The 27,782-nt window shown below is 31.7% G+C and overlaps 1 protein-coding gene across 4 annotated transcripts; it reads left to right on the top strand.

Moving 5' to 3' along the window:
• Positions 1-1,183: 1,183 nt before the first annotated feature.
• LOC132736097 (CCR4-NOT transcription complex subunit 4-like) lies at positions 1,184-26,444 on the top strand. 4 transcript variants are annotated; one of them, XM_060723172.1, is made up of 22 exons: positions 1,184-1,312; positions 2,718-2,778; positions 3,177-3,245; positions 3,879-3,944; positions 4,270-4,316; positions 4,916-5,005; positions 5,312-5,459; positions 5,829-5,993; positions 6,610-6,668; positions 7,954-8,052; positions 8,335-8,461; positions 9,472-9,656; positions 9,985-10,181; positions 10,844-10,978; positions 13,193-13,363; positions 14,005-14,097; positions 16,404-16,543; positions 17,225-17,357; positions 19,870-19,956; positions 22,854-22,958; positions 23,232-23,330; positions 25,342-26,444. In XM_060723172.1, the coding sequence occupies exons 2-22, from the start codon at positions 2,752-2,754 to the stop codon at positions 25,350-25,352; spliced, it is 2,253 nt and encodes a 750-aa protein (XP_060579155.1). In that variant the 5' UTR covers positions 1,184-1,312; positions 2,718-2,751; the 3' UTR covers positions 25,353-26,444. The 4 variants fall into 4 exon arrangements, with proteins under 4 accessions (XP_060579155.1, XP_060579154.1, XP_060579158.1 ...); XM_060723171.1 differs by having other exon boundaries at positions 6,610-6,677; positions 25,342-26,443; XM_060723175.1 differs by lacking the exon at positions 14,005-14,097 and having other exon boundaries at positions 6,610-6,677; positions 25,342-26,442.
• Positions 26,445-27,782: the final 1,338 nt, after the last annotated feature.

Raw genomic sequence — 27,782 nt, 5'->3', positions numbered from 1 at the left:
TTTTTCAAAACACTAATTAAACATAGAGTCTTCAGATGATAAATTGCCAACTCTACAAATGCGACACCATACAGTTTAATCATGTCACGGTAACTTGAATAAAATCCACTGAAATAAAAAATCTTTTCTAATAAACGTCTGTCTTCTATAAATAAATAATATTGCGAATATGTTCCCGAATTGAGCACTTACATTCAATGTTCCTGAAGTAGTACATGCACATGCAAAATGCATATTTCATTAAACATGTATAATGGTAAAAATAATTGCAATATTTGGTCATTTATAAACCAATGTGTCGTTTATTGATATTTTTGTTCAAATTTGTTAAAAATAAATTATTTTGCGATCTTCTCTCTACTGTATATGAAACAAATGTTATGAGACTGCTAGTACTTATCTTTATTACTTTTTAAGATCGTATTACACGTGTACAAAAAATGTATTATAAATAAAGAGTTTGAGAGAATTCCGTAATGAAATGGTGCTCACATCCCGCATTCATCTGATGAACTTGAGTACATGAATGTCTCTTAGAAATTCTTTTGTCTTGGCCAAGATAATCCTTATACACATGTAAATAAGACATTATATAATTTTGCTACTCTTTTTTCCTGCAGTTTTTAAATGTCATTTTTGTTTTTAAAATCATCATAAATGAGAACAAGAATCACAAATTTCCAGTTTCTAACTTGTATTAATCAAATTCTGTTTTCAAGCTGGGTAAATTTCAAATTTAATTAAAAATGTAAAATGGCATTTGCTATGGTTTTTACATAGAAAACAAGGATAGAAATGTGTGTTAAAAGTTATAACTGTCCCATCTTGTGTCACAGTGCACTTTCTTTTGATACTTTGCGTTAATGTGTTTATAATACATCGGTTAATGTGCGTGTGTATCAATGTGTGACATAAATTATCTGCATGACACCAGGGAAGAGCATCTATATACACATCAACGTACAATATCATTTTGAGAAATACAATTTCGAAATCATCAGTCGCAGAGGCAAAATGCATTTTAGAAGATATGTATATGTTAATGATTAAAGCCTGTACATAGATATTTTTACGTAATACAACATCTTGTAAAAACTTAAAAGCGCCGTGTCATTGATAATGAAGGAGGAACGTAAGATTTCAGTATAAATATATCACCGACAATTTAGTAGTCTCATCCCAAATAATTAAATTTAGTGGTGGCTGTCTTAAATCTCGTGAGTGTGACATCCGGGCATTCGATGCGTGAATTTGTTGCGCACAAAATCTACGATTCTGTCGTCGTTATAATACTTCAGAAAATTTCTGAATTGTAAGCTTCCAAAAGTCTTAATTATAGATTTTATTCATTTGTTAACATCCATTTACGATAAATTATAGAAATGTACCGCTAAAATTACACAGGTTTTTCCTGGAACACTGGAATAAGTATCGTTATTTACCAAGTCTAAACCCGATTTTCCAGTCAAAACAGCTTGTGAAGGACGGTTGAATTTTTGCCAATTAACTACTTATTCTGACTATTAAATTGTGATTAAACTACAACAGAAGCATTTTGTCTTCTAATGTTTTTTTACGACGTCGTTAAGTTACAAATGTAAGGTTACTTTTGGAAAAATTTTGATACAACTGTAAACAAGGGCACACACCCATTTTCCCATCGACTTTCATTTCTGTTGAGTAATGTTGATGTCACTGGTATGACGTTTTTTTCGAAAAAAGATATATTTTAACCCATTTTAAAGGCTATTAATTGGTTATATACTTATTGCTCTCTATGATATCAATATTTTGAAATGAACTTATTCTGAAGCCAAAATTCATGTTTTAAGCACACAACTTCTTCAATTTCAGACAATGAGTATATTTCTGCAATTAGACCGCTATGTTTGTCAGGGTCTATATTTTATACAGTAATATAAGGAATGAGCTTTAATGTATACTCCTGGTTTATACCCCGGGTTCTGAACTAGGATAAACTAGCCTACATTTAATAAATTGATTGTATTTAAATGATTTATGCTACTTAATTTTATTTTTTGTAATAGGTCTAAAGGATAAAGAGATACATAAAAAACTGTCTTCATTAAAATATTTTGTTATCCAGATATTTTGTAATTAGTATGTTAATCTAGTTTACTTTAATCGATTACAATATTATCTAATATGTGTGCAAACATATATTAAGCTAGAGTAATATTTAGCAATTACTTACATTAGAAATTGTAAAATTTTGGCAGTAAAAGATGTTCTGATATGGTCTTTTGGTATATTTCATTGTCCATAAAAATAATGACCTTGGATCGATACTGTACTACATCCTAATGCCTATTGTTTTTTTTTTAGTTTTTCACTTTAATCAATCGTGATGCAATTACCATTTAGTTTATGAATATAAAATGTATAAATGAAAAGAAACACATGTACAGTAAGGTTCATAAACACAGAAATACATGTATAATGAGGGTGTCGGAAAATAAAACTTACATTTAAAATTTGTAACAACATACACCTAAATAAGGCTCTTTGTAAAAGATTAGTTAATATCTCTGTTACTTAATTACTGATTTCTTCCTATTTATGTTTATGAAAAAGAATACAGTTACAATTGAGTATACTTTTGTTTTTAACTTTTATGGTATATTTCATTGATTTCATACAGCCATTCTAACTGTTAGACTTGAAAAATGATATTAGATATAATTATTGTTTTTTAGACGTGAGATTCAAAGTTGAAGAGGAAAAATAATCATGTCAGGAAATGATGAACAGATTGAGGTAAGAACTGAAAAAAAAGCATCTAATGGTTATTTGAATTAAAACATTTATGAGGGATTATTTCCTAGTATTCTCCCAACATTATATATTATTAGTAGATTTATTTAAATTAGAGCATGACAAAAAGCATTAAATTTGGGGTTTAGGGGCTAATTTTAAAAATACAAAAAGAAAAAGTAATGGTTCAAGAAAAATTTAAATTTAATAACAAGAAGTTAAATTTTGGTTTTTCTTTGTAATGAATTACAAAAACACATGATAGCGGGGCTATAACATTTTCAACTTTACACTTAAGGATTAAATTAGTTTGACCAAAGAATTAATTTTTTTGCAAAAATATTCACTTATTGACCAGTAGGGATTTTAGTATTGTTCATTATTTCAAATGTATATTTCAGTGTCCACTATGTATGGAACCATTAGAAATTGATGATATTAATTTCTTCCCTTGCACATGTGGATATCAGGTTAGTATTAAATTCTTCACAACTGAAAAGTAGCAAAATGTTTAAGTGTGAAGGGCTTCAATTAAGAAATGAACTGGGTACAAATATTGTTCACAGGGTGGGCAAAATTTGATTTTGACTTACTTGTCTTTTTATCTGAAGCACTTCTTTACTTGTCCATATGATATTTATAAAGTTAATTCTGGGGAAAATTCACTTGTCCAATACAGTCTGTGGGGTAACATGGGCAACAAGGACAATTGATTTTTCCGCCCCTGGTTCATGTTGTCGGTTTTTATTATGACATGTCTCAAATATCTAATACGAAAGAGTTTGCGGTCATTTTTGTTTAACTTTAATATGTAATTTTGCGAATTTTACAGTAATTGGGAATAATGCTGTATTTTTTTTTTCTAGTATTAGTTATCTAGGGGAAAAATGATGAATGTTAAGAATCTTAGAACATTGTGATTTATTCTGACCTTGTATATGATTGTAAACTAGCAAATGTAACACTTCCATATTCTGTCTAAAAGGTAAATATTTAAAAAGCTGTTAATAATGTTTACATTTAAGTAATCTCCAAGAAGAAAACTAAATGATATAAGGTTACATTATTACAAGATAACCAAACTATATGTATGTTTATTTCAGATATGTAGATTCTGTTGGCATAGGATAAGAACTGATGAAAATGGTCTTTGTCCAGCTTGCAGAAAGGTAAATGCTTTAATTAAACAGATATTTGTCAGTTGAAAACAAACTAAAATATTTTTTTTGATTTGTTGATATTTCTTACCTAATCCAACTTGTATTTTATTGCTATGGTATGTTCTCCTTAAACTTGGGGAAATTAACTTACCATCTGACAGAAGGTACTACCACAGTCCACAGGGTCTTGCTTGAAATTGTGCACAGAAATATTAATTTGATTTCATCGATAATTTAAATAATTTGCTCATGAAGTGGTTGATTGAAGTAAAGATTATACTTTGGCTTTTATTTCATGCAAAAAAAATCATTGGCTTTTCCATTGCCATTACAGGCATATCCAGAAGATCCTGCTAAATTTAACCCTCTCACAGAAGATGAGTAAGTACGATCTAATGTTCATATCACATTTATTAATGACATGAGCTTGTGTTGTTCAGTGTGTTCACTCGAATGATTCCATTCATTCTTTGATGTATGCATACCACTGGGATTTGTATGACATTTAATTGTTTCAAAGTGAATTAAACAAGACAAAAAAACATTCCTTTGTGTCAGAATATCATTCATATTTCATGAATCAAAACCTTTGCATGATGATGATCATTGAAAAATGCTGAAAAAATTTTCTTCTGATAAAAGCAATTATTCTGATTTTTAAAGCGAGTCGTTTCTCTGGATTATATTAAATGTATTTAGAGTCAATTAATATTTGGACATGGAATTCTTAGTTTCATTGACGGAATTAGGATTTGTCATAATAGTGAAATTTCATTTTCTAGAATACTTAAATGTTAATAAATGAACCTATAACTGAGAGAGAAGGTGGAAAAAGATAATGTTTATTTTTTTAATAAAAGCTATATTTGTGTCAGTTTTAAAAGTTGTAAAAATAGACCAAGCTTTTGTATCCGTCATATCATTTCACATGATCTAAATTGAACAAGCTTAAAGATCAACTTTTACTTTTATATTATCAGATTACAGAGGATAAAGAAAGAAAGACGTCAGAAAGATCTGCAAAGAAAACAGAAAGCTGCAGAAAACAGAAAGCATCTCGCCAATGTCAGGTAAAAATATGGATTTTCCAAGTTCTTAATTTAATTGTGAAATGATTTCTACATTTGACAATACAGCAAAAACTCCCTAAAACAGATACTCTGTATTTCAGAATCCTCTACAAACCGAAAATTTTCCGCAGTCCCGATTTTTTCCCTTTTATTTCTTTGTACAAAAAAAAACTTCTGTAAACCGGAGCTTTTACTGTATAATCTTTAATATTTTCATATTGTTTTGTACCTTAAATTATGATTTATATTGATTTAAAAAAGGATGCTTTGTCTAAAATCATTGTATATTTTGTCGTAATTTTACAGGGTAGTCCAAAGAAATTTAGTGTTTGTTGTTGGTCTTTCTACAAGATTGGCCGATCCAGAAGTGCTTAAAAAACATGAATATTTTGGGAAATTTGGAAAAATTCATAAAGTTGTGATAAACCAGAGTACATCATATGCAGGTGCACAGGTAAAAATGTTTTTCAATTTGGGTCATCCTTGGGTGTTAATATGCCATTTATTGTGTTTAGAAGTCTTGGGAAGTCTAAATTTCTTATTGTTTGGGAATTGCTATAAAAACTAGATAATGGAATTCCTTCTATCTAACTAAGACATATTTTCCATCTTAGTCTATATATTACTGAAGGAAAGAATCTTAATAACAATTTCTATTCACTGTACTGTAAGCTGAAAATTATGGCTCTTCTTTAATATATCTGAATTGTATTCATGCAATGCTAAAATTCCAATTCTAAGAAGTAAGTTTGTTTTGCACTGACCTAATGTGTTGATTGCCTTTTTTTTGTTTCTGAATTTCAACATATTTTTTTTTTTGCAGGGTCCCAGCGCTAGTGCTTATGTAACATATAACAAAACTGAAGATGCTCTGAAAGCCATTATAGCTGTGAATAATGTACATATAGATGGTCGAACCCTTAAAGCCTCGCTTGGAACAACTAAATACTGTAGTCATTTTTTAAGAGGCACGCAGTGTCCAAAAACAGTGAGTTTTGTACTCCTTGTCTAATTTGCAATTTCAAAGCATTATTATAAAATGATTCTTTTTCACACTATGTTTCTGTAACCTTATAAATAAGTCAAGGAAATGAATGATGTGAAATGAGGGTAGTTTATATGTCACATTTAGTAAAAAGTTGGACAAAACTTTGGGCAAATCTGCAACTTTGCCATTGCATATAATATACGGTACACAGTTGTGTATAATTATCCAAAGGTAGTCTGAAAGGATTTGGAATGTTGTAAGATAGGGTTTAAGTTAATTAAGATTCATGCTTTTTTCAAAACTAATCTATAGCGCAGAGGATAAATTGTTTGCTTATCAATTCATGAAGCACTGATGGTGTTTATGAGCCTTACTAAGGCCACAGCCATGTTTCTTCTATATGAGACCAGTCAGGGAAACAAACTTCAAGGGTCGTTTAGATAAGCTTACTGCCTTTGTCACAAACAAGCTTAGTCTGTGTGTATAGATTTAAACTTATTCAGGTAATGTATATAGATGCTCAAGAAGCTTCCCTCTTTATTATTGCATCATTTTGACTCGATCATAGAAAATCAAGTTAATGAATTTTACTGTACAGTCTATGTTTTTGTTTCAGGACTGCATGTATTTACATGAACTAGGGGAAGAAGCGGCTAGTTTCACAAAAGAAGAAATGCAAGTGGGGTTTGTATATTTGTCACAGGAGTAGGATGAACCTTGATTTATTTTTCATTGATTTTAGAATTATGTCTCCCCAAAAAATTGTTTTTGCTTTTGCCGTCTGTCAGTGTCTGTCCATACAAACACAGAGGTACATGTGTGACTAGGAGAACGATAGGTAACGGTACATATTCTTTGATCTTATTCTATTAGTTTTTACGTGTGTCTTTTTTATGCCTTGTAAATGTAAAAATGACTAAAATGATCAAAGGAAAAGTCAGATAAGTACCATTTCGTAAGTACGACCGCTGCACAAAATGGTCGCCCGAGCTAAAAATAGAATAATCTTGTCCGGCTTTCACGTGTCAAACTGCTGGCAGGATTTTCAGCAAACTTCACAGGAGTGACCAGTACCATACCTAGTTGTGGGAGACATATGTTTTTGTGACAAAAACCCCTTCTAGTTATAATTAAGATTTATTGAATGCCACTGCATGTGTGAAAGTTATCAGGATCATACCTGACTGAAGAATTTTTATACTTCCAAAGGCCATGATTTTTCACATTGGAACCAAAATGGCTAAATACAGGATTTTCAGTTTATTTACCCATGCATATATGTGGGCAAAGTGGCTTGAATTTCACATAAAACAAGAAAGTTGATGATAATCATTGCTGTTGAAGAAATGGGATCAACACTGTTTTAGCTTATTCCTATGTACTACATGTATTGAATTTTGTAATTTCTAAATTGCATGTTCTTGTTATTCAGCACTAAAGTATGTATTGTCAAGGTGATATTTCAATCTATCAGTCCATGTGGTATAAAGATAGATTAGAGGAATTTGATTTTAATTGAAACTTTGTTTGACTTGATTACTTGACATGATTATATCACATGATTCTTTGACTTACTAGATTATTTTGTTGTTGTTTATTTTACACAATTATTTTGCTGAATTATGCACTAGTCATTTGTAACCTTGGCCGTCCCCAGCCCCAGAGAATAGTTGGGACTTTGACTTTTAAATTTTCAAACCTCTGTTAACAGATGTGCCACTTGGTGACTGTTATGATAAAGTCCTCACATAATGCCTGGCTCTGATATTTAGACTATCCCAGTATCCCTGGCCTTTTTTTTCACAAAAAGATGTGTTTAGAGACAAAAGGTTAAAACTTGGCTAATTTTGCTCTGCCTCATTTTCCCCTGCCTTTCCATGGGGATTACACTTGACTTGTGCGTTATTTTACTAGATTATTTTATGAAGAAGTTGGTTAATTTGTATGTTTGTGTTTTCAGTAAACATCAAGAATATGAACAAAAGCTTTTAGAACAGTATATGAACAGCCAAAATACAGCACAGAATAATGCCAGTAACAAAACTGCATCAACTTCTAGGTGCGTCAAACAATATTATCATTATTCCATTGTCTTCAAATTTATTGCTAAGCCTTTACATCCTATTTAATAAAAAATCTGCTAAATTTATCATAGAACTTTCAACAAATACTACAGGATTATTCTTTTAGGGATAAATTTGCAATAGTCTCCCACGCAAACATGTACTGTTTAATTATTAGGAGATATTCACCATATATTATCTACTGGCTTGATTGGATGTTTGTTACTGTCACTCTTCAAATTTCGTTCATGTATGTTTACCTGGTGATTTTATTACAGAAAAAAGGCAAGTTCTCCCACACAAGTGATACAGCCGTCACAGAGTCCCCCACACAGCATGCAGCACAGCCCACCTGCACAGACTACACAACCACGCCAAAATATACACAACCATACCACACAACAGGTAAATTTCTCCGCCACTCGTAACCTGATGTCATTTATATTATTAAGGCTGTTAAGATATGTCTCATTTCTAGTAAGATGATAAAAAGTTTGTCTTACTTTTGTAAGTCTGGGCTGTGTTTCACAGTTAGTCCCAAGACTGAAAAATCAGTCTTAAGATCAAAATTGAGACAATTTTGCGTTTCAAAGAAAATGTCTTATGATTCCTATTTAGTGACTATTTCTGAATAGCAAAACATGCAAATTAAAGGGTCTGTCATTGTATTTCTTAACTTTTCTCAGGAAAATGAATTCAATTATAGTCTGCAGTCTTTCACTGAAGGTAACAGTTCTTGAAACAGTCTTAAGTTTGTCCTAGTTTGTTTTTATGTCCTAGGACTTAGTGTACACTTAAGACTACGAAATGCAGTCCTGGAAGCTATGAAAATAATTTACTTTACCATGTCTTTCAATGGAAACAAGAAAGGATTTCTGTAAAAATATGTGAATTTCTTATGATTTAAGCCAAATTCAACAAAATAAATGAGGATATAATCCGCTGTACCTGAAATTCATTTCAATAATACTGCCAACTGTATCATAGAAAATTGGTATGCACTTAGCAGGTTTGCATGGTTTTCATGTAAGTTTAAGAAAATTAGTTTCTTTTTTTTATCTGACCTGCAGCTATGGAGATTCATTATATTTGTGATATATAGTAATAAAAGTGAGTAGGATGTTTAACCTGGAGTTCAGTTTTGCACTTGTCCTGTTTTAAATTTGGAGCTGCCCATTATGACTGGAGAGGGATTTTAGTGTCAAAATACTAAAATTTATTAGCCAGCATAATAGAAACAAATGGTCAGATTGCTTGGATTGAATTTATACTTGTGGCTGAGTTAAGTAACATGTTACAGTTCATGTTAAGCACAAGTTACACGTTTCTCCTGGTTTCAGGACCATTAAGCATAAGTTACACGTTACTCCTGGTTTCAGGACCATTAAGCATAAGTTACATGTTTCTGGTTTCAGATTCCCCCACACACAGCCAACAATGAGGCGTGGCCGTCGTTACAACAAAGTGGGGGTAACACAAACAAAACACAGCTTCCTAATACAGATACCAGTCCAGAGAAAACAAAACCAGAACATAACAAAGCTCCGGGTAAACATAGATCTACAGAAAACACAGATACACAACAACAACAACAAAATAGGTATTTATAGTTTAGTCTAGATTCTATTGCAATCAGTAATTATTGCTTTAAATGTATTGTAAATAATAATGAATTGTAACTGTAAAATTCAGCTTACTTATGAAAATATGCGGTCTCATGCCTGATATAATGCACGGAGGGAGTATGCAGGTTTTTCTCTGCCAGGATAGCAGGAAAGTTGCCATATTACTTCTACTGTGTGCGATGTAAAGTCCAACAAATAAAATAAAAATATGCAACATTCAAAAAGGAATATGAATTCAGACATACGATAAGTTGTATGTATATATATATTTATTTGTAAAAGTATATTTTCTTTCTTTACCAGGCCACAAAATATTTACACACCAACAGAGGTAACAGTGCCTCCAGTAAGCACAACTTCTCCACGACAACAGCCTCCTACTTCTCATAGTATTATCAACAGAAAAACACTAGGTCTAGATAATACGGACAATCTGTCGTTATTTAGCAGTATAAATGGATTTCACGGGGCAAGAAATCCTAAACCCCCGGTCCAACCAGGTAATGATGGTTCCCTTGTTTTGTAATCTTGTTCAGGGACACAGTAATATGGCTGTTAATGACACTCACTTTAAATCACTGGCATTTTCCTCTATAATCCTATTCATGTGCTCAGTACTTAATATTCGTTCAATTAAAGGTGCTATAATATGGTGTTACATATGTTGGATTGGTCCTAAACAGGTGCCAGACTGTTCTTTAGTTGTATGAAGAAAATTTTTGAGCAAAATATGACCTTGAGCATGATATATTTAAAAGGCAAATAATGTATGTAAATTTCATACTATAATATATATTTCCTTTACAGAAAAAAATTGTTGTTTTTATATAAAATATATATACTACAATAAAGTATTTATGTCTCTATTTACCTTTTAAATGTCAGTTCTCATGCAATAAAATTTTGGATATAAGCACACCATGTGAATTTTAGAGCTCATGTTATGCACTTAACTTGCTAATTGTTATTATCTCCTGGGCAGACAAAGGAATTTCAGTTTATGTTATGGAGATTAGTTGTTCTATATGAAATGACCTCTTATTCTTGAAATAATAAACAGAGTAGCACATGAGGTCTTTTATGCACCAGTTAATTTCAGATGTATTTAATACCTTAGCATTACCCGTAAAAGGGAATAATTTGTGTGTGTGTAAATTTGTAGAAGCACCAGAGATACAAACAACAGAAATTCCTGACACAATACCAGTAAACACAACAACAGATTGGCAAGCTGCATTTGGTTTTGGTCACACAACAAACACAAACAAAAGTAAAGATTGGCAAGATGATGATTTAGGTATTTATTATTACTCCATTTCAACTGGCCATTATTGTTTTTAGTCCCCTACCGGTTTAACCGGAGGGGACTTTAGGTTTACCGTCCGTCTGTCTGTCCGTCCGCACTCACAGGACAGTAATTATGTGGCTAGAGAGACAATAGGTAACTGTTCTTTCTCTTTGATGTCATTCATTCAGTAATGCTTTTTTGGGGCTTTTTTTTTGTGTGGCTAAAAAGAACAATAGAGAGAACAATAGAGTAGCCACATTATTACTCTCCTGTTAGAACGTCCGTCTGCCAGTCCGTCCGTCCACAAAACTGGATCCCGCGATAACGCAAAAAGAACTGAAAATATTTTTATGAAAATTGATATATGGATAGATGGCAGTATGGAGATTATGCAAGTCTTTTTTTTTTCTTCCTATGTTGAAAATTCTGGTTGCTATGGCAACAAATAGTCTGAAAATATGGCAAATTTAACACATAAACTGGATCCAGTGATAACTCAAAAAGTACTTAAAATATTTTTATGAAACTTGATATATGGATAGATGGCAGTCTGGAAATTATGCACATCTTTTTCTTTTCTTCCTATGTTGAAAATTCTGGTTGCTATGGCAACAAATAGCCTGAATTTCAAGATTTCTGATTTAAATTTTTCAGCTTTTTCACTATAAGTTCTTTATTTCTTAAGGTGTTTACTTCAAACTTTAAATATAAGTTTCTGGTCATCAACCACATCATATGTGACAAGGTTTACAACTCTAGCACAAAAATTATCAGAATTACCTCCCTTGAACTTAGAATTTTTATGAAAAAAATGTTGTCTTTTTTAAATAACTTCTTTATTTCTTAATGTATCTACTTCAAACTTCATATATATGTTTCTTATTATCACTCAACATTTTTGAGAAGGTTAAATACTCTAGCAAGACTATTTCCAGAATTATGTCCCCCTTGAACTTAGATTTTTTTCGAGAAATTGGTATTTTTCACTCCAACGTCTTCATTCCTTATAGGATTTACTTTAAAATCCCACATCGTAATAATATGACAAGGTTGTATAAACATAATTTCCTTACTAGGCAGGGAAACTTAACACATTACTGTGATATAGACAAACTTAGAACTCAAAAGATTTAAGTTCATTCATGTCATTCATTCACTGGTAAAATTGAATGGCCAATGGCCCATCAGAATGTTGCTGGGGTTCTAACCGGTAGGGGACTTATGGATTGCTTGCAATACTATGATAATTGCTTGTTAATCATGCCATGTATAAAGTAATACTATGCTGGTTTCAGGTTAAGCATAACTTTAAACTTGAAAATAAGAACTGTTTATTGCCTTATTTAATATTTTGTTTATTTGATATCATGTATTGTTGAATATTTGTTTATTTGATATCTAGTACAGTTGAATATTTGTTTATTTGATATCTAGTACAGTTGAATATTTGTTTATTTGATATCTTGTACAGATGAATATTTATATATTTGATATCTTGTACAGTTGAATATTTATATATTTGATATCTTGTACTGTTGAATATTTATATATTTGATATCTTGTACAGTTGAATATTTAAATATTTGATATCTTGTACAGTTAAATATTTGTTTATTTGATATCCTGTACAGTTAAATATTTGTTGATTTGATATCTTGTACTGTTGAATATTTGTTGATTTGATATCATGTACTGTTGAATATTTGTTGATTTGATATCTTGTACAGTTGAATATTTGTTGATTTGATATCTTGTACTGTTGAATATTTATATATTTGATATCTTGTACAGTTGAATATTTGTTGATTTGATATCTTGTACTGTTGAATATTTATATATTTGATATCTTGTACAGTTGAATATTTATTTATTTGATATCTTGTACAGTTGAATATTTGTTGATTTGATATCTTGTACAGTTGAATATTTGTTTATTTGATATCTTGTACAGTTGAATATTTGTTGATTTGATATCTTGTACAGTTGAATATTTGTTTATTTGATATCTTGTACAGTTGAATATTTGTTTATTTGATATCTTGTACTGTTGAATATTTATATATTTGATATCTTGTACAGTTGAATATTTATATATTTGATATCTTGTACAGTTAAATATTTGTTTATTTGATATCTTGTACAGTTGAATATTTATATATTTGATATCTTGTACAGATGAATATTTATATATTTGATATCTTCTGTATTTGATTTTTTGTACAGGTTTCGATCCACTTGAAGAATCCTCTAGAGGTTTAGCAGATCTTATAGAAAAAGAAAATGGACAAAAACAACAGCTACATCAACATAATATGTTAGGTTTTTCGTCACATAGTTCTTTCCAGCCACATTCTAGACAAATGCAGAACAACATAGGACAAAATCTCCCCCCAGGTAAGTTACTGGCATTCTCTCTGAATATATGGTAGTTTCCATGGATACAGTTAGAATTGTTTTCCTTTTTCCTCCAGCAAAAGTTATATATATATAGTTGTTACAAACTTTGGCTTCATTTTACGATGTCACATATTTGTGACATTTAAGAATTTTAAATATTAAGAACAATTCCAAGTTAATTATTTTAAAAAAAAAACAGCGAATATGACCATGTTTGACATTGAGAATTCATATGAATATATTTTCTTAGTTAAACTTTGCTTATAGATTAAATTTTTTTTTTGCTGTTTGTAAAGTCTGTAGGAAATTTCTTTAAAAGTCTGGAAAAAATTGCACTCTCTTTACAAAAAGAAAAACTCTTAGTTTCTTCTGTTATTAATGCACTATTCCTATTTCCCAAAAGCTTTTAATTGTTGTTATATGTGAAGCTAAATGGTAAGTTTCTAAAGAAAACAGCTGTCACAGAGATTGCCAACATAATTGATTCTTTTGACATACATAAAAATCAATAAGAATATTAAATGTTGTACTTGTGTGAATATATATGTTTATTGATTTCCTACTTTTTCATTAGTTTTTCTGTGTTGTTTCTAGTGTAGTCGTATTTAATTTAAAGGGTGGGTTGCCCATTTTTTCAGGGTTTTCACTTAGTCATATAGCACCGCAGTCCCAATTAGGTGGTTCACAGATCCCTCAGTCTCGTACAAATCACACGTCGGTCGCAAACAAAGGTAAATCACGTTACGTTGGTACATTGGTGCGTTGTTATAATTAGTATCTTATTTGTATTTCAATTAATTGATTGATTGATTGATAAGTTGATTGATTGATAGAATTAGCTTAAGATTATGGTGTATATACTGACATATTTGTCACATGGACAACTGTAAGTTGAAAGTTTTAGAAATGTTAAGATTATGATGTTGTAAAGGATACATTGAGATGAAGGCTTGATACTTTCACAGATATTCCTAAGATTTAAATAAAATATCACTTTTTTAAGCTCTTTACTCCTTGTAAAAAGTTAAAACTTCAAGATCTGCAAGGAGTATCAGAGAATTATGTATTATGATCAAATTATTATGTATTTATGAATTGTACATTTTGAAAAGTTGTGAATATTCAACCTTGTATAAGAATTCAGTCATAACTTAGTAAAATTGTACCCCAAAAATGTTGAATTTAACCATGACAATGTTTAAGAAAGTTTGTTTAATGAGTTTTTGCAAATATTTGGTAAAAACCTTGTTATTAAAAGAGTGAAATCTGTGCATGTATCAATACTTGTAGCATCAATGAACTCTTTTTCTATTTTGTTGTTGTTGTTATATTATTGTCTTATTTTATATACATAGAATTCTATGAGAGAGACCCCTCAAAGTGCCTCTTATAGTTTATCACTTCAAATTTTCTCCTAATTTCTATAAGACTTTAAATGGAATTCTCTTTGATGAGTAGATGTATCTACTTTTGGTTTAGCCTTTATAGTGAAAAAATGCTACAGTTTTTGGAAAAGCCAAATAAAAATTGAAATTTCATGCGGTTAAATTTATAAAAAAGTAAGCAATTTACTAAGGAAAATTAGATATTTGGTTAAGGATGAAACATTTTTTATTGAATAACTTCATTTTATGAGTATAACTGGCCCCTAGGTTTTAAAAAAATTCTTCAAGCTTAAACTTATATCTCAGGTATTTGATTGGTCAGAAACTGTCACAGAATGCACACTGACCAATGGAAAACCTGAGATCTAAGGTTTAATAACCTCAAGACCTGTTCTATTATTAGAAACTTATTGATACATCACACCTATGCTTATTCAAAGTTTTCTAAGAAAGTTCACCTTTCATTGTATTTTATTTGATGTTACATTGTTATAATGAAATGTTTAAGGTTTGGTAAGTACATATTATGTAGTTTCAGGGTAATGTTCAGAGTTTCTGATACCTTTACAGTTGTATATTTTGTTCTATTGGTTGGAGTCTATTTTGTTTGAGTTTTGAGACAAAAAAAAACACGAATATTTGAAAAGATTTTGAACATCTATTAAATAAGTAAAACACAAATGTTTCTAATATTAATAATGACTAGAGAATGAAATAAGGGCAGTGATTGTTATTTAAGGACTGGATTTGTGCACTTCATACTAATTTGATCAGCCAATTGTATGGAAGACTTCAATTATTATAATTGTGAAATTTGGGGCAATTGTAAATATTGGGCAATTGTGATATATCAGACTGTTGAGAAACATGGGGCAGGCTGTCATTTCTTTGAACATTACCCTAGCTACAAAGTCCAAGGTTAATGTTGGTTATTGCTGCCTTTATTATTGTAACCAGATACCTTCTATTTGTGTTATGATATTTTTGTCATTGTGATAAAATAAAATTTCAGTTTGGCAGAACTTTCCCATATTTTTTGAAAATTTTGAGTAATTAAATCTTGCTTTGAGGAATTATGCGTTGTTACTGTAAATGGTCTACATCATAGACAAAATAATAAGATTAAGCAATTACATACTAGGGCTTTTTCTGACTGCCTTGAATGCTAGAATGTCTCTATTCTTGTATTCTTTGTAGATTAAATTGTAAAAGACCTGAAAGTAACACATTTTCAGAATATGTTTTAAGTAAAAACTTGATATTATCAAGTATTAAAGACATAAAAGTCTGAGACTAAAGGCCATTTTTTTTGAACAATGAGGCAAAAGTTGTGTCTAAGCATTCAAAAGTTACTAAACTCATTATTAAAAATAAATGTGTTATCATTTGAGTAATTGTTCTTGATTCAACAAGACACAAATGAGTATTTTAAATGACATAATCTCTTTAGCAGTTCTGTTATGCTTGCTTTTGTGCTAATTAAATTATCATTAAAATCTGCAATTAATTTAAATGCTGATTTGGTGAATATGGTAATTTAAACTGCTGTGTATAATCTAGAGATATTACAGAAAGGGAAGAATAGAGAACTATGCAGATATATTGAACTGACAGATGATATTTTGTATTACAGATGATATTATATATTACAGATATGTTGACAAGTCGTATGATGGGTTTAATGAATCAACCTTTACAAAATTCTACGTATCCAGATATGTTTCCTGATTTTTCAATGCTTGGTGGCCCTAACAAAGATATTCATCAACAACCACAGTCGTCTCGTTCACAGGTAATACAAATTTTCTCTATCCACCCACACACCTGTATTCCTACTTATATTCTTTCCGGTATTTCTTCCTCTTTGAGTTTTTAATATCTTTCTGTATACATCTGAAACTTCTATTATTAGTCTCTGACATCAACCTGCTTTGCTTGATATTGAGTGCATCGGATTTGTAATGCAGGTGTCACTGGTTTGATCATGTGGGTGAGGCAGAATTTCCCAGTGACAAATGATCTGTGACATTGAACCTTACAGTCATTTGTCTCTTACGGCTGATTCAGAAATCATGTGGGATAAGTAGTCAGTCACTTGCTGTGGAATTGCTAATTACTGGTTAGTTATCCTGGAAAGTCAGTAAAGTGGACCATCTGCAGAGATATGACCTAAAATGTGTTAAAATTGGTGTCTCTTCAGTCTCTGTATTTTAGTGTGAATATCTAATTATATTGCATATAAATATATTTTGCCGAAGACTTATATTTGCATGTAATTTATTAAGTTGCTTTTACAATGATAAAGTTTAATACAAAAACTTCCTGCAGGGTAAATTTTTTACAGGGAAGTTCCATATTGACAGTGTCAATCTTGAAACATAAGCTTTAAAATAAAAAAATAAAAATTCCCATTAATATTGAGCATCAAGCATTGTGAACGTTGCCTATAGTGCTTATGTTGTTTATTTTTCAGAACGATTGTTTCAATGTTAAAGACTGGCAAGACGGTTTACGTGCATTGTTACCAAATATAAACATCAGTTTTGGTGCTCCACAAAATGATGCACGGACAAATACACAACTAAATTCTTCGCAGAAAAATACAAGTAGGATTTCCATTAATTTGTTTATTTGTTAAAGTAGCTTTCATGTAATGGTTATGCAAACAAAATCTATGTTAGTGTTTGGTTAATTTAGATATTTTGTGAATGTAGAATAGAGGGAAGGTAAATATTCTGAGATAGATCACTTGTACCTGTTGCACGGTTCACACGTGATACCCCTCACCTGCTGAACTCCCTAAATGGACTTGGCCAGCTTCAATTTTCAAGCAGTCGATTATCAATTTTAGGGGTATTATGATGAAAATTAAGAAGTTAGTCATCAACATTTATACCCTATCAGTCTGCATGTATACATAGGTCGGCCTGGCTTTATGCTGGTGACAGTAGGTGTTGTATTTCCGATTTCAGCATCACAGGGGTTAACATTATCTTTTCAGCATGACATTTTAGACATACGTTGAACTGGAAAAATCTTAGGTAGTTGCCTTCTAGTTGGTAGAGGTATTGTTTGATGTGATTGGGGAAAATATGTAGATAGATTCAGAAAGAAAAAAAAGAACAGAAAAAAACGTGGTTTATAAATACACCAAAAGTAAGCAATTTGGGACAAACTAGTACAAAGGCAAAGTCATCATGTGACTATAACAGTGTCAGAATGACTTCAAACCCAACCAGAAAATTAATGGAAAAAAATAATAAATATATAAGCACAGCCTTGACGGTATTTTGTTGAATCAGTATGAAATAGGCATAAATACTTGTAATTGAAAAAAATACTTTGTTTAATGTTGGTTTTTAAGAGGTAAAGTATTTTTGTCAAGAGATTCAATGTAAGTTGATCATTTTAATTCCAAATTGGTTTACTTCAGTTTTATACTTTTCAAAAGCAGAAGGAAGAAAACATCCTGAGAAATAACATACTTTTAATGTTGTTGTTTTTTTAAGCAGTTAAATACAAAAACCTTGTTAGGTTTATTTAGTTTTTGTTTAAAGATTTTTATGCCCCCCTTCGAAGAAGAGGGGGTATATTGTTTTGCAAATGTCTGTCTGTCGGTCCGTCGGTCTGTCCGTCGGTAGACCACATGGTTTCCGCTGATTATCTTGAAAAGTATTTATCACAAAGTCTTCATATTTCACATAGTGATTGGTCATAACTAGTAGATGACCCCTATTGAATTTGGGGTCACTAGGTCAAAGGTCAAGGTCACAGGGACCTTAAATGTCAAAATGGTTTCCGCTGATTATCTTAAAAAGTATGTATCACAAAGTCTTCATATTTCACACAGTGATTGGTCATAACTAGTAGATGACCCCTATTGATTTTGGGGTCACTAGGTCAAAGGTCAAGGTCACATGGGCCTTAAATGTCAAAATGGTTTCTGCTGATTATCTTGAAAAGTATGTATCACAAAGTCTTCATATTTCACATAGTGATTGGTCATCACTAGTAGATGACCCCTATTGATTTTGGGGCCACTAGGTCAAAGGTCAAGGTCACAGGGGCCTTAAATGTCAAAATGGTTTCCGCTGATAATCTTGAAAAATATTTATCACAAAGTCTTCATATTTCACATAGTGATTGGTCATTATTAGTAGATGACCCCTATTGATTTTGGGGTCACTAGGTCAAAGGTCAAGGTCACAGGGGCCTTAAATGTCAAAAGGGTTTCCGCTGATTATCTTGAAAAGTATTCATCACAAAGTCTTCATATTTCACATAGTGATTGGTCATAACTAGTAGATGACCCCTATTGATTTTGGGGTCACTAGGTCAAAGGTCAAAGTCACAGGGGCCTTAAATGTCAAAAGGGTTTCCGCTGATTATCTTGAAAAGTATTCATCACAAAGTCTTCATATTTCACCTAGTTATTGGTCATAAGTAGTAGATGACCTCTATTGATTTAGAGGTCATTAGGTCAAAGGTCAATGTCACATGGGCCTTAAATGTCAAAAAGGTTTCCGTTGATTTTTCCATAATTGAACACTTCCATGTACCCATTTTTGGCAAGTTTCTGTAATAAAATTACCAATTATGTGAGTCAATGGCTAGAAAGGGGGGTATATGTGTCGTTCGACATTCTTGTTCTTTTTTCCAATTACCCATAGCCTGCGGGAACCGAAATTGATTAGCCTTTGCCACCAGTATAGAGCCAGACCAGCCTGCACATCTATATAGTCTGACCAGTCTTTATACTGGTGGCTGACTAATTTTATTTTTTCATCTAAATATCATAAAAATGGATAATTAAAAGTTCAAAAAAATGAAAGCTGGGCATATTGCAATTAAGAAATTTAGCAGGTTAAGGGTTTTTTCCAAATTGAAGAAAGTTTGTGAAAACAAAAATAGATATGCTGCACATTCATACACAATGGGTTAGATTGAAACTAACAATTTGTGTAGGTGTTATCGAATACTTAAAATTTATGAATAAAAGGCGGCAGGTAATTGGTTGAAATTTAATAGTGAATGAAGAAACAAGCACTGTGATTGGTTATATTCAAACACTAGAAGTATGATGTAATACAGTGTGTGATTGGCTGGTGTGTGTTTCAGACTGGTCAGAAACAACAGAAAGCACAGAACCATCCTCTTGGATGTCATACGACCCTGCTATTCTCACTTCAAGCAATCTCTCAGATGGTATGTACCATCAGACACCTCCATTTTACCATCATGCATCTTCATTTTACCATCATTCACTTTAATATACCATCAGACACCTCTAAATACCATCAGACATCTTTATATACCTTCAGACATCTTTATATATCTTCAGACATCTTTATGTACCATCAAGCATCTCTATTTACCATCATACACCTCTGTAAACCACCAGACACCTTTATATACCTTCAGCCATCTCTATGTACCATCAGACATCTCTATTTACCATCATACACCTCTATATACCACCAGACACCTCTATATACCACCAGACACCTCCATTTACCATCATTCACCTCTATCAGACATCTCTTTATATCATCATACACCTTTATGTATCATCATACACTTGAAATACCTCAATCTGCCTCCTGTACTACCAACATTCAATATTAAACATATTCATATACCATCATTAATGTAACTTCTTACACCATCTGACACCTCTATATATATTTATAACACTTCCATCTACCATCATGCATATTCATTTACTATCATTCATCTATAAATAAGGGTAGTAAAATCAATTGTGGGATAACTGTTATGTAAAGGAGCCCCAGGATCATTGATTCTCTTCATGTACCATCAGATTTGTATGAATGTCCCAACACTTTTTAGCTGAAAAACCTTACCCTCGTACACCATTATGTAACATTTACATTTCTGTCTAACATAATGACTTTGAAGCTTGTTCATCATGTAATCAGATCTAGCTAACAGTGTTTTTGATGCTACGCTCTAACTCTGCTCACATTAAGTTTTGCAACTCATCATTTTCACCGTCCTGTGATGCATTGTTTTCATTGGCTAACCAAAGTTTTACAGTGTTTGTAATTTAGATATTCGAGAGCATAACATCTTGTATGTTTAAGTTTTTATCCTTAATACCCTGACAGAATGTAAGTTTTTATCTCTCTACAACATGATTGTGATTCTACACTAACACAACTGAAAAAAATAAAGACTGATAGTTCTTAACAATATAGTCAATTTACAATTTGTTTGTTTTTTTCCCCTGAAACATTTGCATGTTATTTTTTTTTCTGGTTGAGAGTAGGGGATGTTGTGCTTCTATCTGTGACTGTTGGCTTGACTCTTGACTTGATGGTGGCTCTAGTAAACTACCTGAACTGATCACCAGACAATCACACAGTGTCTGTTCTTGGTGATTTCTATTTTGTTAGACCTTGTTCTGACCTTTTTACAATAAGGTTATCTGAATAAATTATGTAAATCAGTTGCTGCAGTAGTGTTGTCAACATGTTGATATTTATGGTAGTTTTATTTGTGAAGTTAGTTTACAGTGACAAAGAATGGCAGAGGTTATGTCCTGAACATTGTACAGTTGCAGAGATGATGTTTTGAAAATATATGAATTTCAGAGAATATCAATGCAAATGTTGTAAACATGGACAACTATAAAAAAAAATTGAAGACTTTGCAGCAAATCTTGACTTTTTTGTCACACTTATAGTGTCATGGTACCTCTTAGTTGAAGAGGATTGTTTGGTAAAAATGATTACATATGTGTTATATATGGTTCAAATTATGTGCATAGAGACTCTACTGTTTTATTGACTGTAGTGTTTTATTTATTGTAAAAAAAAAAGAGAAAAATGACAAAGGTTTGTATTGATGTTGTCAGCTGTTTCTAATAGATGTTACTTCTAAACACATCCTTATTATGATGAACTTTATAGTTCATAGTGAAACATGATGACAGAGTTTATTCCCCTGTTAATATTGGTTTGCATTTCAAATCTCCATGAATATTTTGCCTTCTTTATTTATAATAATTTACTCTAAACATTTCAATTTCCTAAGAAATCATAGAAAAAATAGATGTTTTAATAATCTAGAATTATATTGACTGTTGTAGAGAGGTAATAACCATTTTATCATAAGGGAAATGTTAAAGTATATATACTTAAATACAGACTACTTAATTATACATGTCTAGCTGCAAATATTTTCCTATCTCCAGCATTTATTTGAGATAATTCACTTTCTAAGAGATTTTCTTTTAAAAACGATGCAATTGCATTGCTTTCTATTCCAAAATAATGCATTGTAAATCAATTTGTATTTCATAGATTTTAGATTGTAATCATATTAACAAATGCTTGTGGCTGTTTGACAGGAAACGCTTTATTCTTTGTGATTATATTGGTCAGAATTTAAACCAAAGATATAGCAGACGTAGAATGCATGGCCAACATTGATGGCTTTGTCGTGAAGCTATTTCATAAATATAGTGAAAATGAAACTTATAATGATTGTTAACTTGAAACTTAAATTAGAATGCTTGAAAGCTTAGCCATACTTTGATGTGCTTTGTCTTTAACATGCTATTCATTCTTATGAATTATGTCTTTTTTGCTATAAGATGGGGGGGTTTGTTGTTGTCCTGTCTGTTTATTTGTGGACAACTTTTGTAATCTAGAGCATTCATACTTAAATACAACTTACCTCTAGAAGGAAGCTACATTTTGACGTACTGTTATCTATTTCTGGTCCTAAATTGCAAGCTGGCAATTGCAAGCTTTCACTACTATATGAAATTCACCATTATTTAGTTATTTTATAAAAACACCTTTACTACAAGTACATATGTGTTTCAAGAATAAATCTTGTGAAATCTAAGGTAGCAATAGATTACTTTACTATAATTTCATCATGTAGATAAATGACACAATTCTTTGCATTTCATAATTATGTATGTATCTATCTATATGTTGACATTGAAGTATATTTTCTAGACCTCACAAGGACTTGGAGGGACATCATGTTTATGATTTCAATTAGAACATTTTTGAAAAGTGAATTAGCAAAGATCATTTCAGAGTATATAATATTGTCTTATATTTCAGATAATGGTTTACAAGATCCTCATTGGCTCAAATCTATAAATCAACTAACAGACCTGGAAACAGCCAACCACAGATTGCCATTTGTACACCAGTTTCCAGTCAGAAGTAAGTGATGTATTGGATTACTGTTATTTTTTTTGGTGTTAATTTTTTGTATAGATTTATAGAAATGAAGAGGTGTGAAATTTATTGGTATTATTGATTGACCAGAAGTTTTGATTTGGTAAATGGTCATATCTAAACATGATGGGAAATACATATGACATATTTGACTGATGAAGTTACAAGCAATCTAAAATGGCCAAATCATGTTGGTGTGTTTGTCGGTTGGAGTTTTATCAATAAAAAGTATTGTATACATGTGTTTTATAATTTCAGATACAGTATGGCCTCCACAGACACACAATCCCCCTCCTGGCTTTCAGACACACATCAGACCTCCCCTACAGACCGCAGATCCTCACAAACTTGCTGAAGGTAAACAATTGTAATGAGAAAAAAGCACAAAAAGAAAGCACTTTTTCCACCAACATTCCTTATTATTCAATTCAGTGTTTTACAACATTGTTTCAACCATTTAATATAGTATATTAGGCATATAAATTGTATCATAACTAAAAGTTATTACATTAAAGCTGCTTTCCTACTTGCTTACAATACGATGTTACAGAAACTTTAGTTTAGTTTTTTAGCTCACCTGTCACAAAGTGACAGGGTGAGCTTTTGTGATCGCTTTTCGTCCGGCGTCCGTCCGTCCGTCCGGCGTCCGTCCGTAAACTTTTACTTTAAATGACATCTCCTCATAAACCACTAAGCCAATTTCATCCAAACTTCACAGGAATGTTTCTTTGGTGGTCACCTTTAAAAATTGTTCAAAGAATTTAATTCCATGCAGAACTCTGGTTGCCATGGCAACCGAAAGAAAAAACTTTAAATATCTTCTTTTAAAAAACCATAAGAGCTAGAGCTTAGATATTTGGCATGAAACATCTTCTAGTGAGTGTCTACCAAGTTTGTTCAAATAAAAGCCCTGGGGTCAAAATTGGCCCCGCCCCAAGGGGTCATTGATTTTCCCTATATGCATATAGTAAAAACTTAAAAAATCTTCTTTTAAAGAACCCAAAGAAGTAGAGCTAAGATATTTAGCATGAAACATGTTCTAATGGGTGTCTACCAAGTTTGTTAAAAAAAAAGCCCTGGGGTCAAAATTGGCCCCGCCCCGGGGGGTCATTGATTTTCCCTATATGCATATAGTAAAAACTTAAAAAATCTTCTTTTAAAGAACTCAAAGAGCTATGGCTAAGATATTGAGCATTTAACATTTTCTAATAGGTGTCTACCAAGTTTGTTCAAATAAAAGCCCTGGGGTCAAAATTGGCCCCGCCCCAGGGGGTCATTGATTTTCCTTATATGCATATAGTAAAAACTTAAAAAATCTTCTTTTAAAGAACCAAAAGAGTTAGAGCTAAGATATTTAGCATGAAACATATTCTAATAAGTGTCTACCAAGTTTGTTCAAATAAAAGCCCTGGGGTCAAAACTGGCCCCACCCCGGGGGGTCATTGATTTTCCCTATATGCATATAGTAAAAACTTAAAAAATCTTCTTTTAAAGAACTCAAAGAGCTATGGCTAAGATATTTAGCATCAAACATTTTCTAATAGGTGTCTACCAAGTTTGTTCAAATAAAAGACCTGGGGTCAAAATTGGCACCGCCCAGGGGATCATTGATTTTCCTTATATGTGTATAGCAAAAACTTAAAAAATCTTCTTTGAAAAAAACCAAATAGCTAGAGTTAAGATATTAAGCATGAAACATCTTTTAGTGAGTGTCTACAAAGTTTGTTCAAATAAAAGACCTGGGGTCAAAATTGGCCCCGCCCCGGGGGTCATTGATTTTCTTTTTATGTGTATAGCAAAATTTAAAATCTTCTTTGAAAAAAACCCAAATAGCTAGATTTTAGATATTAAGCATGAAACATCTTCTAGTAAGTGTCTACAAAGTTTGTTCAAATAAAAGCCCTGGGGTCAAAACTGGCCCCGCCCCAGGGGTTTCATTGTTTTTAACTATATGTGTATAGTAAAAACTTAAAAAAAATCTATTTTTAAAAAGCCCAATGAGCTAGAGCTTAGATGTTTAGCATGAAACATCTTCTTATGGGTGTCTACCAAGTTTGTGCAAATAAAAGCCCTTGGGTTAAATAGGCCCTGCAACGTTGGGGGGTGGGGGTTGGGTGGGCCTATATACAGGTGAGCGACCTCAGGGCCATCATGGCCCTCTTGTTGGATTTGTTAGGCAGATGGTTAATTGTCAATTATCTATTTGTTTGGTAATATGTTAATGCTAATGATATAAGTGTACAACAGACATTGAGATTCTGCTCTAAAGTGTTTTTGATCTGTGTGATGATTTATAATAATTTGACAAGTATATGTATTAATTTTGTTACGATAACGGTTGTTAGAATAATGTGATTGAATATTTCAGGTCTCCAGTGAATATTGCAGGCATTACTATGAAGCATTGGCTCCCCAGTCACATCCTGCTGTCCTCATCGTAAGCTGTATCATGCTAAATTTGACATGCTTTCTCTACATACGTAAACTGTCCACTCTTCGTACGTAATCCATGAACTTTTTCATCAACTTTTTGCGCTTTTTTTCTCTACGGACTTCTACATCAAAAGAAATTTTTTCAAGACAATGGAATCGATCAACAGTGTTAAATGTTTAACTTCATTTTGTAAATAAAATTTAAAAAAAAGATTGGAGTTTGTAACAGATTACAATCAACTGTATCTATGAGTGTATAATGTTTTTACATCTTTGTGAACTCTAGTGAACTCCACTACTATATGACATTTAATGACAAATTTGAATAACAAGAAACCTTACAGGGCTTTGAATTGTGTTGGTTTTTTAGCTCGACTATTCGAAGAATATGAGAGCTATTGTAGTCGCCCCGGCGTCGGCGTCGGCGTCCGCGTCGGCGTCTGCGTTGGTTAAAGTTTTTTGTAAAGTCAAATATCTCAATTATTACTTGAGATATTCAATTGAAACTTACAATACTTATTTATAGTAACAAGGTACATCAGATTGACAAGTTTGATAACTCTGCCTACAATATTGACAGAATTATGCCCCTTTTTAACTTAGAAATTTTGGTTAAAGTTTTTTGTAAAGTCAAATATCTCAATTATTGCTTGAGATATTCAATTGAAACTTACAATACTTATTTATAGTAACAAGGTACATCAGATAGACAAGTTGGATAACTCTGCCTACAATATTGACAGAATTATGCCCCTTTTTAACTTAGAAATTTTGGTTAAAGTTTTTTGTAAAGTCAAATATCTCAATTATTGCTTGAGATATTCAATTTAAACTTACAATACTTATTTATAGTAACAAGGTACATCAGATTGACAAGTGGGATAACTCTGCCTACAATATTGACAGAATTATGCCCCTTTTTAACTTAGAAATTTTGGTCAAAGTTTTTTGTAAAGTCAAATATCTCAATTATTGCTTGAGATATTCAATTTAAACTTACAATACTTATTTATAGTAACAAGGTACATCAGATTGACAAGTGGGATAACTCTGCCTACAATATTGACAGAATTATGCCCCTTTGGAACTTAGAAATTTTTTTTGTTAAAGTTTTTTTGTAAAGTTAAATATCTCAATTATTGCTTGAGATATTCAATTGAAATGTAAAATACTTTTTTGTAGTAACAATGTACATCAGTGTGCAAAATTGCATAACTCTGCCTGCAATATTTGCAGAATTATTTGCCCCTTTGAAACTTAGTAATTTTGGTTAAAGGTTAAAGGTATTCAAAGATATTTGCTTGAAACTTTACACATGCACTTAGGGTCATAATTGGAGGGTCATAATTGTATGTCACTGACCAAGTTCCATAACTCTATCTTGCATTAAGGCTGATTCATATCCCCTTTTCTACTTAGTCTCTTGGTTAATGTTTACATGCAAGTTTTACATATCTCAATAACTATAAAAGATATTTATTTAAAACTTCACATATGCTTTTAGGGTCATAATTGTAGGTCACTGACAAAGATCCATAATTCTATCTTGCATTTAGGCTGATTTTTCATGGTAAAGTTTTGTTTGTAAGCTGTTATCTCAATAACTACTGAAGGGTTTGTGCCTTTTTTGGACAATTTTATGCATTCATAATAATAAAGCAGTGATTTCTTGATAAAACATCTTAATAACAAGCCTTTGTACCTTGTCTGTCAAATTTATGTATTCATAGGTAATTAGTATTATTATATTCAATAAAACACCCTTGGACATTACCTTCCGAATAGTCAAGCCAATACTGTATAATTAGACTCTCTCTAAGGCCTATAACATGAATTTATAAAAAAAAATTAGCCCTTTTGTGAACTTGAAAAATTTAACATTATCAAGGCTCTTTTACTATCAAGCACTTAGAATAGTCGAGCGTGCTGTCCTTCCGACAGCTCTTGTTTTTGGAACAGTGTCATGTAAAAAAATCAGTTTTGCAGAAGAATTTTTTTTTTATTGAAGCTGACTTGCTCACACTCACAGATGATGTTTTTTTCTCATTCCCTTAGATTACAATTAAGTGGCACTTTTATCAGTGATCAGTGACATATTTTGACATTATGTTTCATTAGAAGTTTTAGCTGAGTGCCCAAGGGAGCTAACTGTTTGTGAAGTTTTTTAATGTAATAATGGAGAACTCAAATTTTTGTCTTGCGTTTTTCCATATATAACAGACAGTTATTACTGAATTTGTCATTTTTTAAATAGCGCATAAATTATATGTTTCTTGACATGAAATGAAAAAATGATGATCATGTTGGAAAGAAAAAGATTTCACTGCGACTGTGAGCAAGATGTGCTGCTTTTAAATCCAGAAAGAATTTCAATAT

Source organism: Ruditapes philippinarum, unplaced genomic scaffold (genome assembly GCF_026571515.1).
Source record: "Ruditapes philippinarum isolate M1 unplaced genomic scaffold, ASM2657151v2 ctg5773_1_1_1_1, whole genome shotgun sequence".
In the NCBI taxonomy this organism is placed as follows: domain Eukaryota; kingdom Metazoa; phylum Mollusca; class Bivalvia; order Venerida; family Veneridae; genus Ruditapes; species Ruditapes philippinarum.
This window is presented reverse-complemented; position numbering and strand designations above follow the sequence as displayed.